Source organism: Anolis sagrei, chromosome 4 (assembly GCF_037176765.1).
Source record: "Anolis sagrei isolate rAnoSag1 chromosome 4, rAnoSag1.mat, whole genome shotgun sequence".
Classification (NCBI taxonomy): domain Eukaryota; kingdom Metazoa; phylum Chordata; class Lepidosauria; order Squamata; family Dactyloidae; genus Anolis; species Anolis sagrei.
This window is the reverse complement of record NC_090024.1, coordinates 88,950,209-88,965,732: the sequence shown is the minus strand read 5'-3', so window position 1 is coordinate 88,965,732 and position 15,524 is coordinate 88,950,209. Positions and strand designations below refer to the sequence as shown.

The 15,524-nt window shown below is 38.0% G+C and overlaps 1 protein-coding gene across 1 annotated transcript in view; it reads right to left on the bottom strand.

The window, feature by feature from the left end:
* Positions 1-806: 806 nt before the first annotated feature.
* The window catches only part of WRNIP1 (WRN helicase interacting protein 1), a 61,633-nt gene continuing 46,915 nt past the window's right edge, over positions 807-15,524 (bottom strand). Inside the window, exons 5-7 of the mRNA XM_060774737.2 lie at positions 3,131-3,286; positions 1,880-1,959; positions 807-1,651 (exon numbers count right to left, since the gene is read on the bottom strand). Coding sequence (XP_060630720.2) covers positions 1,388-1,651; positions 1,880-1,959; positions 3,131-3,286 — 500 coding nt within the window. The 3' untranslated portion in view covers positions 807-1,387. The remainder of the gene's footprint in view (positions 1,652-1,879; positions 1,960-3,130; positions 3,287-15,524) is intronic.

The window sequence follows — 15,524 nt, the reverse complement described above, 5'->3', positions numbered from 1 at the left end:
TATTTCCAGTTTTGGACTTATTCTACACAAAATTCACAAGTGGTTGTTTTGTCCAGGAAATATCGTTTTTCAGTGAAGCCCCCGATAGCGCAATGGGTTAAACCCATGTGCCAGCAGGATTAAAGACCGACAGGTTGCAGCTTCGAATCCGGGGAGAATGTGGATGGCCTCCCTCTGTCATCTCCAGCTCCCCATGCGGAGACATGAGAGAAGCCTCCCACAAAGATGATAAAATATCAAAACATTCGGGTGTCCCCTGGGCAACGTCCTTGCAGATGGCCAATTCTCTCACACCAGAAGAGACTTGCAGTTTGTCAAGTTGCTCCTGACAAAAAAAATGTTTTCTGTGTAGATATATCAATTTCCATGCAGAAAATTCAGACTTTTGCACAAAGCAACAATGTGTGGATTTTGGGTAGAAATCTTAAACTGCAAAGATTCTTGTCAATCCGAGAATCTTCCTATCAAAATTTCTCAACATTTGAAAAACAAGTTTTCCAATCATTCTTTGAATATTTTCAAACATTCTTGCTATCCCTAGACTGGTCAGCTACCATTTCAGAATCGTACTTTAGGTTCACAAGTATGTAACTTTTCAAGTTGAGGAACACTAGCCCCACCACACCAGTTGGGTGTCCCTGGTGTACAGCACAGATTTATTAACAGCTATGTAATCCATATAATTTCCAGAGACCTGTTGAGAAATCTTGTCATTGCTAGCTATTGCTCAACAACAGCATATCAGGATGCTCATTTTGTGGAGCAGCAACGCATCCAAACCACCATCATTACCACATGCAGACCAATACATTTTGAAATCAACTTTAATTAAACTATTTCAAAATATCAGACAAATATTATACAAATATGTTTTCTATTTTAAGGTGCAAATAACAATCTTTCTTTCCCAGTCCCTTTTCACAGTTTTAAGTAATTTATGCCAACATTGCAAACAAAGGATATGGTCAGATTAAAATTAGGCATTTTTAAGTCAACTGATTGCACCAAGAGCACTAAGTTATTGAAAGTGCCTAATTTGATCTAGACCGTACCCCTTCTGCAATTAATAAAGTTATCTGACTCGGATAGGCTCATTTAAATTCAATGATTTCAACTGATCTGACAAACTGTTATGCATTTTGCAATATCCTCTCCCAAAGATCTGGGGTATCTTCCTCTCTAAAGCAAACAGTTCACTTTAAGCCAGGTGAGGCCTGCCAATTAACACGTCTATAGAAGTATGTGCCACTATGAGCCCAGTACATAATTCAGTACTGTCAGCTCAGATTACATAGTGGTTGTAAAGCAGAACTGAAATAAAAAAAAATCTAAAAGTAATACCAAAACAGGAGCAGCAGAGTAAGGGGAAAAAAAACCCCAATAATTACTATGTAAAAAAATTGGTCCCTTTGAGTTCTTTAGGCAGGTATTCCTGCTCCACAGGTTCTTTATATGCAGGGTTATATTTATAGCCTTTAGCATAGCCAAGGTCCTTCATGAGCCTGGTAGGTGCATTTCTCAAGTGCAAAGGAACTGGTGGAAGGGGTCCTTGGTGGTTCCTCAAGCAGGCCTTGACGTTGTTGTAAGCACTGTACACCTCTATAGACTTTGGTGCTCTGGCGAAATAGACAACACACTGAGCTAGTAAGACCTGGAAAACCAAAAGAGAAAAAAACAACAGAAATGATTTGTAGTTCTTTTAGAGGGCATGATGTTGGCAGAGCTATACGTAACCCTGAAAAAAACCCAAACTTGAGTCCCAAGACTTTAGTCAAGCTCTGGAAAATCAGTGAATACAACCAGCCTTCTACATTTATTGTGGTTAAGGGAACGGGACCCCCACAAAAGTGCAAAAGAGTGAATTCATAGGCTACCTCACCTCACACTCTGGCATCCCAATAAAATGGCAACCTTGATAAGCAGCAACAGCTTGAGTTAGTGCAGAGGGATCTGCCAATCCTACAACCAAAACAGAGTAACAATTTTAAAAGAGTTTATTATAGTAGCAATGTGCCACATCAAGTCTCTTCTGAAAGAAAAAGGGCGCATCCAGATAACAGTCAAATCCTGCGCTTTGATTTGAATCCCCATCTCCACAACCCGGGCTTTCCTGGGAGGGGGTGTGTGTAACTACTGGATGGCATGGGACCAATCCTCCCAAAAGCTCTTAAAAGAAGAAATAATTTATCGGGCAGCCATTAAGGTACTGCTGGAGTCCTCCTGGAACATAGAAATGATGATCCAGGAGACCGAGGGGGAGGTCAGGAGCAAAATCACTCCTGCCTCCCCCCCTCCTGGAATGTCATTTCTATGCCCAGGACTCTAGCAGTACCTTCATATAGTACCTGGTAAATTATTCCCTCTTTTAAGGGCTTGGAGGGGAGGGGGGTTGGGGAGGAGTGGGCACCACAAAATGGCTATGGACTCACTCCTGGAGTACTTGGGGATGAGTCCCCACAGGTCCAATACCCCATTAGACCCAGGCTTTCAGGACAGCCCGGATCTAATGGGGTATCTAATTAATTCAGGACAAAGCAGGGTTTACCTGCTTTGTCCTGAATTAATTTGTTTTTACCTGAGGTATCGTTCGGACCCTTCAGTTAAAAGCCCAACAGAACCTGTATTTTGGGGCCTGTATGAAAGAACCCTCAGTCTCACAATAGGGCTAGGCATCACTGGAGACTTCAAATCATAGATCTGGAAGAGATCACAAGATTATTCGGTCCAATCCCGCCCCTCCCCCAAATGAACAACCAAAGTATTTCTGGCAGAGGTCATTCCTTATTAGGAACCCTACTGTGAACCCCTGAGGCCCTTGACTTTGCTACTGTTCCTCCTTTCTTTCATTCCGTATTAAGCAGTGACAAGCAGAAAATATGGAGAAGTACAAATGTCTATTTTCCTGTCTTCTTTGCAACTCTACAGTTTGAGACCAACTGGAAAGAGCAAGTTGAAAGAACAGTAGTAACAACAGTCAGCAGTTCTCCCTCTCTCTCTCTCAATCTCTCTCAAAAAGCGCAAGCGCGCACACACACACACACACACATATATTGAAACAGATCTACATTATAATGTTGAAAAGAAAAAAAAAACAGAGAAAATTGTCAAGGAGCCCTCTTGAATTACTCACCTATATCTTCACTAGCAAATCTCACCAGCCTCCTTGCCACATACAGTGGATCCTCACCGCCTTCAAGCATTCGAGCAAGCCAGTAAAGAGAAGCATTTTCATCAGAGCCTCGCATAGATTTATGGAGCGCAGAGATGCAATTGTAATGCTCCTCACCTGTTTAGAAATAGACAGAAAGTTACATTAGTTCTCGGCCATCCAAAAAGTTTACTAGCAGTTTTTTTTTTTTTTTGGTCGTGTCAGGAGCAACTGCTCCTGTTGTGAGAGAATTGGCCGTCTGCAAGGACGTTGCCCAGGGGACGCCTGGATGATTTTTGATGTTTTTATCATCCTTGTGGGAGGCTTCTCTCATGTCCCTGCATGAGGAGCTGGAGCGAATAGAGGGAGCGAATAGAGGGAGCTCATCCGCCTCTCCCTGGACTAGCAGTTCACACAAGACAAAAAGACAAGAAGACAAAAAGAACTACTTCTTCATGGCACCTAATTAGCATGTGAACTACTGCTGCTACTACTATTACTACTATTATTAACAATGATACTAATACTAAAAATTCCATTTTTCTCTTTTAAAAAAGATTCAAAGTGGTGAGTAATACTAAAAACAATATAACATACAGCTTAAAACTTAAAACACATAAATACTAAAACAGAATTAAACAAAGGACTATTAAAAAGAAATAGGGAAACCATTAAAAAAATAAAATACATCAAACACTTCACAACACCCTGGTCATTAGTTTGGATGGATTTAAAAAAGGATGCCATAAATTTATGGCAGTTTGTCTTTTCCTGGCCCTGAGACTTCACAGCAAGGTTTCAGAACCATGCAAGTTCAGGGGGTGGGGTTCACGGGTGGGGGATAGAGGGTTAAGAAATGTTAAGGTATAAATAATTGTACAACCAAATCTGATTGTTCATATGTTTAATGAGCACTGAATATTCACTCTTTTGTAAATCTTTGGCATATTTTTTCTTTTTTCTTTCTTTTGTCTGTTCTGTTTTCTACATACACTATAAAACAATTTTTTTAAAAAAAAAAAAAAACCATGCAAGTTCAGAATCAACCCCCAGATCAACGAAATCATGTCTTTCTTGCAAAGGAGGCACAGCTGGACAAGGACATAGGTTGGAAACATGGGGTCCTCAAGATGTTCATGATCAAAACTAAAAGATGGGTGCCTGGAAATCATAATCTATTTTTTTAAAGTAATCACTATAACAATCATCAAAGTGAAAATTGGAGAGGGCCCTGTGTAGCAGAGCATATTTTAGCAGGTATATGAAAGAATCTGGAGAGCACAATCTTCTGTTTCACTACTGAATCTGGTTTGTCAGCAAAGTATCCAAGTTCTATATTCCGTTAAGGTCTGACAATGTCCACAAATGGCATTATATTTGGAACCACCATCAAGATCTTGAAAAACCCTGCCAGCGAGGATTTTCCAATGAAAAATAGGAGTTTCTAATTGAACACAGGACCCTTTGACCAGATTCCTTGTTGGGCTTACACAAAGAAATAAAGAAAATGTTGCAGGAGAAGAGAGAGTGTCAAGGGGCCACTGGGATGAGATGGCCGAGGCTGGAGCCACCGGAGAAGACAACATTTAATTGGAGTGAAGGGACGCAAGAGGCCGTCATCTCTCTTTCTCTCCTCCCTCTTCTGGGGTCCTGATCCCTAAGAAGGAAGAAAGGAACTAACAAAGAGAGAAAGGAAATCGAGAAAGAAAGGGAGGAAAGAAGCAAGGAAGAGAAGCTTGGAGAGAGAGGACCAGTGGAAATTTGAACAGGGCTGCAGTTGGCCCATGGGCTGAACTTTGGACATCCCCGGATAGTATTAGGTCTATTTTAATAGTAACTCTCAAGCAAACCCATGGGTGCCAGTTAACTGAGAGTCTACAAAATAACAATATCTGTGTCTGCATCATTCTCCCTCTGCTGCAAAAAGCAAAACATTTTGTATTTTCATTTGGAAGCATGTAAGCATGTGTCCCTCTTTAAGTGGGATTTCCTGTAAGTTCAGCTCATCCGTATTTCACAAGGGTGGTCTCTTGTAAGACATACAAAGCCAGCAGACAGCTATTTTTAATAGTGCTCCACACAAAGAGTCCACTGGCATGCCATCGATATCGGGCCAATATAAACAGCGTGTCTCTGCTCTGTCACAGCATTCAGGCTTTCAAGTTGAGCTGGCGGCAATAAAACCGGCAGCTGGGAGACTCGTCATAGTCTTGGGAATGGCGTCGCTTGGTCTTTTACAAAACCCAAGATGGCCTTTAAATATTTGAAAAGGCAAGCATAGCTTATCTTTTCCAGCTGGCATTCTTGCGGCTCTGTGTGATAATCCACTAGGTTTCCTTCAGTATTCAATGGATACCGGGAAGTGTATGCAACCATATTTGTGCCCTTGAGCATATGCTATATCTTGTGTGTGTTCATGTGTGGCAGTGATTGTCAAAGCAATGGGTTATGATAAAAAACATATTGCTTTGACAATCACTGTGACACATGAACACACACATACAAGAGATATAACATATGCTCAAGAGCACAAATATGGTTGCATTTAAAGAGATTGTTGTTTGAAAATAGCCTTACACTTCCCTTCATATGTTCATCACATCAAAAGGTCCAAACCATGGATTTGATAAGTAGGTTTTAAGGTTTGATATGTTTTAATGACTTTTTAAATGTACATGCTTATTTTACTATGTATGTATGTCTACATGGCATCGAGTCATTGCCTATATATGTAAGCTGCCTTGAGTCCCCTACGGGGTAGAGAAAGGCGGAATATAAATACCGTAAAGAAATAAATAAATAGATCAAGAAGGTTGCAATTAATTTCTGCATATTTTATAAAATTTTAAGACATTTTCGATGAGTTTCTACAATAATATGCTTGTCTTCTCAACAGTGTAAATGGGGCAATGCTCTTCATCTACATAACTCACTTTGATTTTTATGAATAAAAATAATAATTGGGTCTAGGTACTTCAAAAAAGGCGTGCTTTTAAAATATTTTTATTGAGAAGGCATTGCATGTTTGCCTTCAGCTTTGGAAGCTGCCCTGAGTCCCTTCGAGGGAGAAAGGGCAGATTAGAAATAAAGTTTTTATTTTTATGATTATTTATTTATATGTAAATGTTCAATTTTACACACTGTGAAGCACATATTTTCATGTAATAAACGTTTTAATTTTACTTATACATTTTCTCCTTGCCTCGAAACAAATACTCCTCACATCTACCATTATACTACAAATATGTTTTAAAATTAATAATAATTTAAAAAGTCAAATTGAGTTCCTGCTTCCCTGCACAAAGATAGGATCTACACTGCCATATAATCCAGTTTCTGAATCCAGATTATCTGATGTGAGCTGGATTATATGTATGTACGCTGTGATATAATCCAGTTAATCTGGATTTAGAAAGTGGATTATATGGCAGTATAGATGGGGCCACAGACATGTTAAATGGATCCTTATGTGTAGCCCCATTGAATATACAGTCTCGCTTATCTAACATAAACGGGCCGACAGAACTTTGGATAAGCAAAAATGTTGGATAATAAGGAGGGATTAAGGAAAAGCCTATTAAATGTCAAATTATGTTATGATTTTACAAATTAAACACCAAACATAAAGTTTTACAACAAATTGACAGAAAAAGCAGTTCAATACACGATAATGTTAAGTAGTAATTCCTGTATTTACGAATTTAGCACCAAAACATCACAATATATTGAAACAGCTGTGGATCCGAGCAGGAGGCAGTCTACATTGGATAATACAGAACGTTGGATGAGCGAAGGTTGGATAAGCGAGACTCTATTGTACTATGTATATGAGATCTCTCCAATCTTCTAGTTTATTTTGTTTCTTATAAATCTTCAAACATCACAAGTAATTTTCCCATCTCTTTTTTTTTTAAAGGCATTTTAAAACACGAGATGGGGAGAAAGCGAAACCTCCAGCAGGATGAGCCTCTGTATGTTTGTAAATCCGAAAACTTTTTTATTTTGATTTCCTGTGTCAGCTGTGAACGCTGTTTATTTTAAAAGCCTCAAGTCTTTGGAATGATCTTTGTTTAGTGGGCCATATCAAGAACAGTCTCACATCCCTTTTCAGACTAGTTCCATCTCCTTTCAACTTTTGGCAGGCTGCAGGCCCTAAAACCAGGATTGCTTTGTAACTGTTTTCAATGTACGGGCGCATGTTGAAACGTGGTTTTTAAAACACTGCTTTTTCTCTTTTCATTTACATAAGCCAGTACTTTAATAAACAAGTAAGTATTTTAAATGACATTATTTATTAATTCATTGAGTTTATATTTCATTTTTCTCCCGACACGGGATTCACTGTATGATAATTTGAAAAAGGATTAAGCTAAAATATTAGTTTATTTTTATTTTCTGTCAAAAACTTTGCATAAATAAGTATAAAACTGATAAAATAGAAGAAGCATAATAGAGGGGGATATGGAAAGAGCCTCTTCGAAGACTGAGTAAAAATAGTTGGGCATCCCCTGGGCAATGTTCCTTGTAAATGGCTAATTTTTCCAACCCAAAAGCATTGTTTTACAAATATTAGTTCACAAAAGTTAACAAAAAATTAAACAACTATGATAATAAGCTTCATAGGCGATGTCAGAATGTGGTTTTAAAGTGACACAAGGTAACAAACCGCTCATTTTAGTAACATTTTGCATGCACAGCCATTTTGCAAAAATACTTTTATATTTGAAAAAAATCTTAATTAAAAAGCAACCTCAAAAGTTGGAAGCAAACAAAAAAGATCAGAATGTGTTTCATTTGTTCTAATTCCCTTACATTTACTACTCGCTCTTTTTCAATATATTTTATTGTATTTTGCAACAGCAAATGCTATTCTTCTCAAAGAAATCATCTAATGTTATGATGAGGATACTATTAATTTCTTAAAGGCTAAGTGGCCTCCTATAGTCCCTTTTGCTTTCACAAGATGAAATATTCCAAGACTTACATCCCTACTTGAGGCCTCTTAAAGAGTATGAAATTTGATGCAGTAGAAGCACCAATGGATTATAGCCCAATCTGAATGTGCTACAACTCAGAAAAGCTCCAGCTGTAATATGAGTGTGTAAAAGTCCTCTAATCCTTCCCAGAAAATGTGTTTAAGGTACCTAGCTGCTGCATGAGTTTTGAAAGAACTAGATTTTGCCAAATGCCTAGGGTTATCAGGGATCTACGTATTTCCCCCAAAACGAAAATTGCAAAAGTTTTAGAATTGGCAGATATTTACAGGCTGTCTTGTTTGATAAAGACGGTTTGATTAGCCGTATGAACACATGTTGTGAACCGGCCTGAGTCCCTCCTTGGAGGTGAGAAGACCGGTATATAAAACTTCTAAATAAATAAATAAATACATTCAATTTATAATTTTTTAAAAAGAATGTTAATTATTTATATTATTTATAAAGAAAAAGGAAAATGTAAAAAAATGTTTGAGAAATCCATTTTAATTTATAAAGACAATAATTTCCCCGTATGACTTACATGTCTATACACACACAAACACTTATAAATTTAAACTAATTTTCCCCACCCTCCCCAGTAAGAAACCATAATCAAAAGGATAACATTAAAAGGTTATCCTTTTGATTACTGTTCCTTACTGGGGAGGGTGGGGAAAATTAGTGTGTATATAGCTATGTAAGTCATGTGGGAAAATTATTGTCTTTAAAAATTGTATAATAACAGAAAGCACATATCATTGTCATAAACAAATAAAATACAAGTAATTTACATCAATGTAAACAATAACAAATCAAATAACATAAAACAACACTGACAAAAGATAAAAGCTCAACTAAATTTAAATAAAATACTCCATAAAACACAGCAATATCGATTATTAAAACAAACAATACAATAATGTTAAACCTAACAACACTTACATGGATGAAACAAATTAATAAATATATAGAGAAAAAAGGAATCTACATATTTGTAGTCAATGTTTGATCTGCATCAATTTGGTGCACCATGGGGTTTGCGGGAACAATAATTTAGACACATTTTTTTGTGGTACAAATGATATCCCCCCCCCCTCCAAAGTTTCTCAAATCTCTGTCATATTGATGAAAAAAAATACTGAAAACAATAGAAAAATACCCAAATTTTAACTAATGGGGAGATTTTTCCTTATGTCTGAGTAGTAAATAAATTAAGATTTACCTTCTTAGGCTCCTTCCACACAGCTGAATAAAATCCCACATTATCTCCTTTCAATATATGGCAGTGTGAACTCAGATAACCCAGTTCAAAGCAGATATTGTGGGATTTTCTGCCTTTATATTCTGCTATATAGAGCTGTGTTGAAGGCCCCCTTGTTGTTCTACTCCATACATATAAGACCCACACAAATATACTCTCTGCATATCTTTCTCGTTCTCTTCATGCCAAGGATTAAACCCAAATATTAGGCACTTGAAAATGAGACTGAACACAAACTCTTCATAGTATCTGGAGCAAAGTGCTGCTAAAGATGTGTGGTCAAATTCTGCCAGCTTGTATTTCATTGTTTATAAAGGAGAAAGATAATAATTCTCATGGTTAAGACTTTACATTAATACCGCCATGCTTGTGGCAACAGGGGAGGATTGTATTGTGTCACAGCTCACTTTTTATTTTAAGGAGAGTTCTATTCTATTACAACATACGTTTTAATTGTAGCATCTATTGCTCTGTCACAGAATGCAACCTAAAACATTCTTAAAAATTCGTAAGAGACAAGACTTCCAAGACACTGAAAAAAACCATAGTGAAGTACAATTAAGGATGAGCACATAACTAGTTAAATGTAAGGAGATAAATCTAGTCCTCAAAGCACAATCTCCAATTCCAATCTCAGACTCAAAAGACAGACATAAATGGGCAGGGTGTGCAATGGTGCCAAGTCACGAATTTAGCCAGAGCTGGTATCAAATTAGGAATCCTTGCACATAGTCATACGCAAGTAGACCGACATAAGCAAACTGCAAAATTCATTTCCTTAAAAAGGAATGCCAAAAATAAGAGTTCACTGAAAATTTCAACTAAATATTGATCTAAACAGTAATACTGGGGTCAATCATGTGGGAATAAGCATGACTGGTATCTATACATAATGCATATGTAAGTCAGCCTCATGTACAAGTCAAGAGTAGGATTTAAAGCATTTTGCATTAACCCATGGATTGATAAGGGGCATATAAGAACAGATCTTTTCATCTTTTAAAAATACATAGAGGTGACATTCTTTGGGAAAGATAAAGAAAAGAAGAGGTTTGGTTTACAGGCAGTCTCCAAGTTCTGATGTTTGTTCTTAGGTTTAATTTATATGAAAGTCAGAATGGGAACATTTTTAAAATGTAACTCCAGCCAATTTTATGTTTAGTATTAGTTAGCATAGGAAAGGGTAAAAATCTTGTAACATTTGTTTTGCTCTCTGTGAAGAGGATTTCACCTCATTTTCTATCCCTATGCCACTTGGATTTCGAAAATTTTGAGTTGGAAACAAGAAATAATTAGAATGTTTAAAGTCTTCTGGAACATGGCCATACAGCCCAGAAAACTCACAGCAACCCAGTGATTCTGGCCATGAAAGCCTTCGACAACACATGAATGAAAATGCTTCAGTGGAGACATCTTTTTTCCATGATAACTTTTACCAAAGTGAATTTCCCTTCTTCGGGGTAGAATTCCTTTCACTTCCCATTGTCTCGCCCCCATTTGTAACTACAGTTAACTTGGATGTTTGTAATGGGGTCTGCCTGGATTTGAGGAACTGCAACTGGGAGGAAGGCAAACTGTGTTGTTGATCTCAAAATGTTCACATCAATACCAATACAGGCAAGGCAGGTGGCAAGAATACTCTTTAAAAAGAACCTTAAAACCTGGCTCTTCCGCTGTGTCTTTGGTGAGTAGGTACACAATCTCACATTATTGCTTAGCCTCAACATTTTGTCATTGGAGTATATGTCCCCCCCCCCTTTCCTGGGAAAGCTTGATTCCACAACCCCCGCTATAATGAGCCCTCCTCCGCAAATAACTGCTTCTCTTTTATCTCGCCCGAGTTTTTAATTAGTTTTTAATTAGTTTTTCTTTTAATCATTACATGTAGCCTGCCCATTGTCATTGTCTTTGTGCTTATTGTAATTTTATATTGTTATGTATTCACATATTTTATGTAATTATGATGTTGTTGTTTAATTGTTTCACGTTTTCAATTTGTGTTTTCTGTTTTACTCTGTTGTAATTTGTTGTTTGGGCTTGCCCTCATGTAAGACGCTCTGAGTCCCCATTGGGGTATAAATAAAGTTTACTATTACTATTATTATTAATATTATTATTATTACTCTGTGTGTGTGTGTGTGTGTAAATTTCTCAAAATACCCTGATGTCAAACATTTTCCGAATTATGGGGGGGGGGGGGGGGGGACCAAGGGAAAAGTCAAGACAATTCCACTTGCCTAATATTCTAATTTTTTTTACACGCAGTGTGTCCAGCCTATGTCCCCCTACCTAGTTAAATAACTAGTCATATGGTGCTTTTAGGATGAACAGATTTGCTATAGCATTGAGGGAGATGTAGTTTTAAAAGGGAATTTTCAGAGATGTTCCCAATGCCCATATATCCTGATTTACTGACTTATTGGCCTGCTTCTGCAGAGGGCCTTTGTTTGCAAAAAAAACACTAATCATTTGTGAAAATGTTACTGAAGAAGAAGTTACTTTTTAAGGATAAAAGTAACTTCCTCTTCAGTAAGTTCCTCTTCCTCTTCGCCAGGACAAAACTGGCGAGCTAGTGGCTAGTTAGTATTCTCCAAGTTTCCCAGCCCTTTTGGAGTTATGCTTGCAACAGAAGAACAGATAAGACTGATTCATTAAGACAGTTATGGTTAGAGAACAATAGACTATAGTTGTGCCATTGTTAGGGTCCCACGTGTGCTTACATGCCAGTCAAAATTGTAAAGAGCCAATAAGCATTTCTATAGCCCGCTTAGACCAATGAAATGATTGATCTTTGAACACCAATGAGAACGTGTATTCAATTTACTGCCAAAGTGAGAAAAGATTTGCAGCCCCATTGGGGTGTGTGACAAACCCTTTGATTGCATTCCTGTATGCATGTTTGTTGTTATTGCTAGGCCCACAATAAAGCCTCTGTAGTAAAAATCCAACTTATGGCCTCCTCCTTGCACAGCTACTTGGGCCGTTGAGGGGACCCCTAAGTTTGTGCATTTAAAGTGCTGGTGAGTCCATACCCCTAAATTGGTGCCCCTTCTGCATGAGTATTCATGTACACATGTCCCAATTCTTTAGATGCATGTGTACGTGTGGCTGCTGGAGGAATATTGTGTTGTGCAGAGCGTGTTTTAGCCAAATCCCATACAAAAGAAACACAGGCAAGAGGAAAAAAAGGAACATAAAAATTTTACTCTTATCAGCAGAGGCATAAACTTGCAGTGTTGCATACAAAATCAAACAGTGCAATAAACTTACATAGTCCTTGTAAGTAACACAGAATAAGGCTTCTTCATCTCCATTCAGATGAGAGAGCAAAACATAAACCTTGAGTAAATAGCTATTCCACCATAGCAAAGAGCATCGCTGTTAGAGCTTAGCAGTATTACAGAGTAGTGTATTACTTCTCCAAACTGTATTCTAAAATCCATATAGTTATACCCCACTGGGTGTGGCCCAAACATGCTAGCTGACCTACATTACCAGCTGCACATAATAATTAACATCATAAGGTTTTTCTTTAACACACACTTGAATTTGCTATGACTTACTGTAACATATTACCTCTCTGTGCATAAATAGAAGGAGAGGCACTCAAGCAGACATACACACCCCACACATTGCCCCCAGGTGTAGCGTGCGGTGGTCCAGATCAGGAAAAGCCTCATCATTTGATCTTTGTGATTATGGAAACTCATCCTTACCAGTAAAGTAAAGAAAAAAGATTTTTTGCTTGGAAGGAAATGTTACAAAATCATAACACCAAAAGGACTTGTATATAAAAAGCACAACCACTCTATATTAATGTATATATTTTGAAATGACTTTTTGCCATCATAATGTATTCTTTCAAGTGCTTTTAGAATAATATAGGAAAAAAACCACCAGCTATTCTTAGTCACGCACAAAGACATTTTCTTCAAGTGCCACACTGTCCCTGCGGAGACCTGGTATGTGTTATCCTATATCTTTAAAAGTTGTCCCCTTTGTGAGTTCACAGCATGTTCACTGCCAATTGCTTCTTGTTAGTTTCATCTTCCTGAACAGCTTCTTCACATTTTTCACACCTATTGTTGGAACAGGTGCAGACGCAATGAAGAATTTGGCCTGGTTAAGTTCAGGAAGAAGATAGATATGATCTCCTGAGAACAACAGCTATTTTTTCTCTTATGACAGGATAAAGGAAAATACTATTTTTTTTTTATGGTTGGCTTTCTCTTTTTGTATTTTAATCAATGTGTGTTTTATTTTGGTATTGTCATTATGTAGCACAATTTCATTTGGTAGAAATGCCGGGCATACATTCTAGAATAAATATTAAAATAAAACGATTTTGGTGGAACACTAGCCTTATTTCCATTACACTAAAATACAATTCAGGATATTCTCCAAGTAAAACCTCATTTCAATTGCAATGAACCGGAATTCAGCATATCTACACACATAATACAAGTTAAAATGCATGTGTGTGGCTGGAGTGTCTACTTACACATAAAAGCTCCTGCTTCCACAAACAGCTATAGATCCCACTACTCAGGAGACACCAATGACCCTCTCTCCAATGACACTGCAGGTTATAGTGAGCACTATGAACATGTATAAGAGTCCTGCCAATGTCCTCCACAAACGCCATACTGCCCACCATCCAAGTGAAGGTTTTCATATGGGAACCATTTTATCCCAGATTTTATGTTTCCTCCACCACATGCATCCCAATGTTTCTGACTCTCTCCATTGGTGTGGAATTTGCATGACCCCACCCACTGCCTCTCCCAAAACCCTTTCCTATTATTTTCAATGGCACACACTAAACAGGGGGATTGATCAGCAACTGAACATACTAGAGATGTTTGGGACTTCTAGGAGTTGTAAGTACTGGGAATGTATAGTTCACCTGCAATCTAAGAGCATGCTGAACTCCACCAACAATGGACCTGAAACTAACTTGGCACACAGAACCCCCATGACCAACAAAACATACTGGAGGTATTTGAAGTGATTTATAGGAGTTGTAGTCACCTACATCCAGAGTGCACTATGAACCCAAACAATGATGGATCTGGACCAAACTTGGCATGTATACCCGATATGCCCAAATTTGAATACTGGTGGATTTTGAGGAGAATTGGCCTGCACATTTTGGAGTTGTAGGTACTGGGATTTATATGAGCACTCTGCAATCCACCAAAGATGGAATTGGACCAAACTTGGCACACAGAACCCCCATGACCAGCAAAAAATACTGGAGGTCTTTGGGGGGGGGGGAATTCACTTTGATTTGGGGGAGCTGTAGTTCACCTACAGCCAGAGAGCACTGCAAACCCAAACACCGATGGATGTAGACCAAACTTGTCACACATACCTGATATGCTGAAATTTGATTACTGGAGGGCTTTGGGGGAAACCTACCTTTGTTTCTGGGAATTGTAGTTCATCCACCACCAGAGAAACTGTAACCTCGACTGATGATGGACCTGGACTAAACTTGGCACACAGAACCCTCATGACTAACTCAACCTATTGGAGGGGTTTGAAGGGACTGACTCACCATAGTGGGAGTTGTAGTTTACCCTACAGCCAGAGAGAACATTGAAAAACCACCGATGATGCAACTAGAGCAAACTTGCTCAACATAACAAACTTTAAGTACTGATGAAGTTTCTCGAGGTTAACCTGGCATAATATGAGTTGTAGTTCACACACAACCTTATACATTTTATACAAATAACTCTGACAATGCTGGGTACCCAAGCTAGTTTTCCTAATAAAACAAGAGTCTGATTATGATAGGCTCCTAATCTTTATTAAGCTGTGTCTAAAACAAGCCAAGATCAAATTGACACATGTCAAGAATACATTTAAGATTGTTACTTGCTTCAAACATACTTTTGAAGTAAGAAATGCTTCCAGTTCAGAAGAAGCCATATATTCTAATTAGTTTAAAGCAAGAAGCAGACATTTCTGATCTTTTAACGATGGTTGTGCTAGACTAAAAGAAGAGATGAGAGGGTGAGGCCAAGGATTTATGTCTTCACTCACACTGCACTGAATTATGGTTTAGCATTTTCTCGAAACTGAGTCTAAACCATTATGTCCAAAGCATTTCTTTCTTTCAAAGAGAAAAATG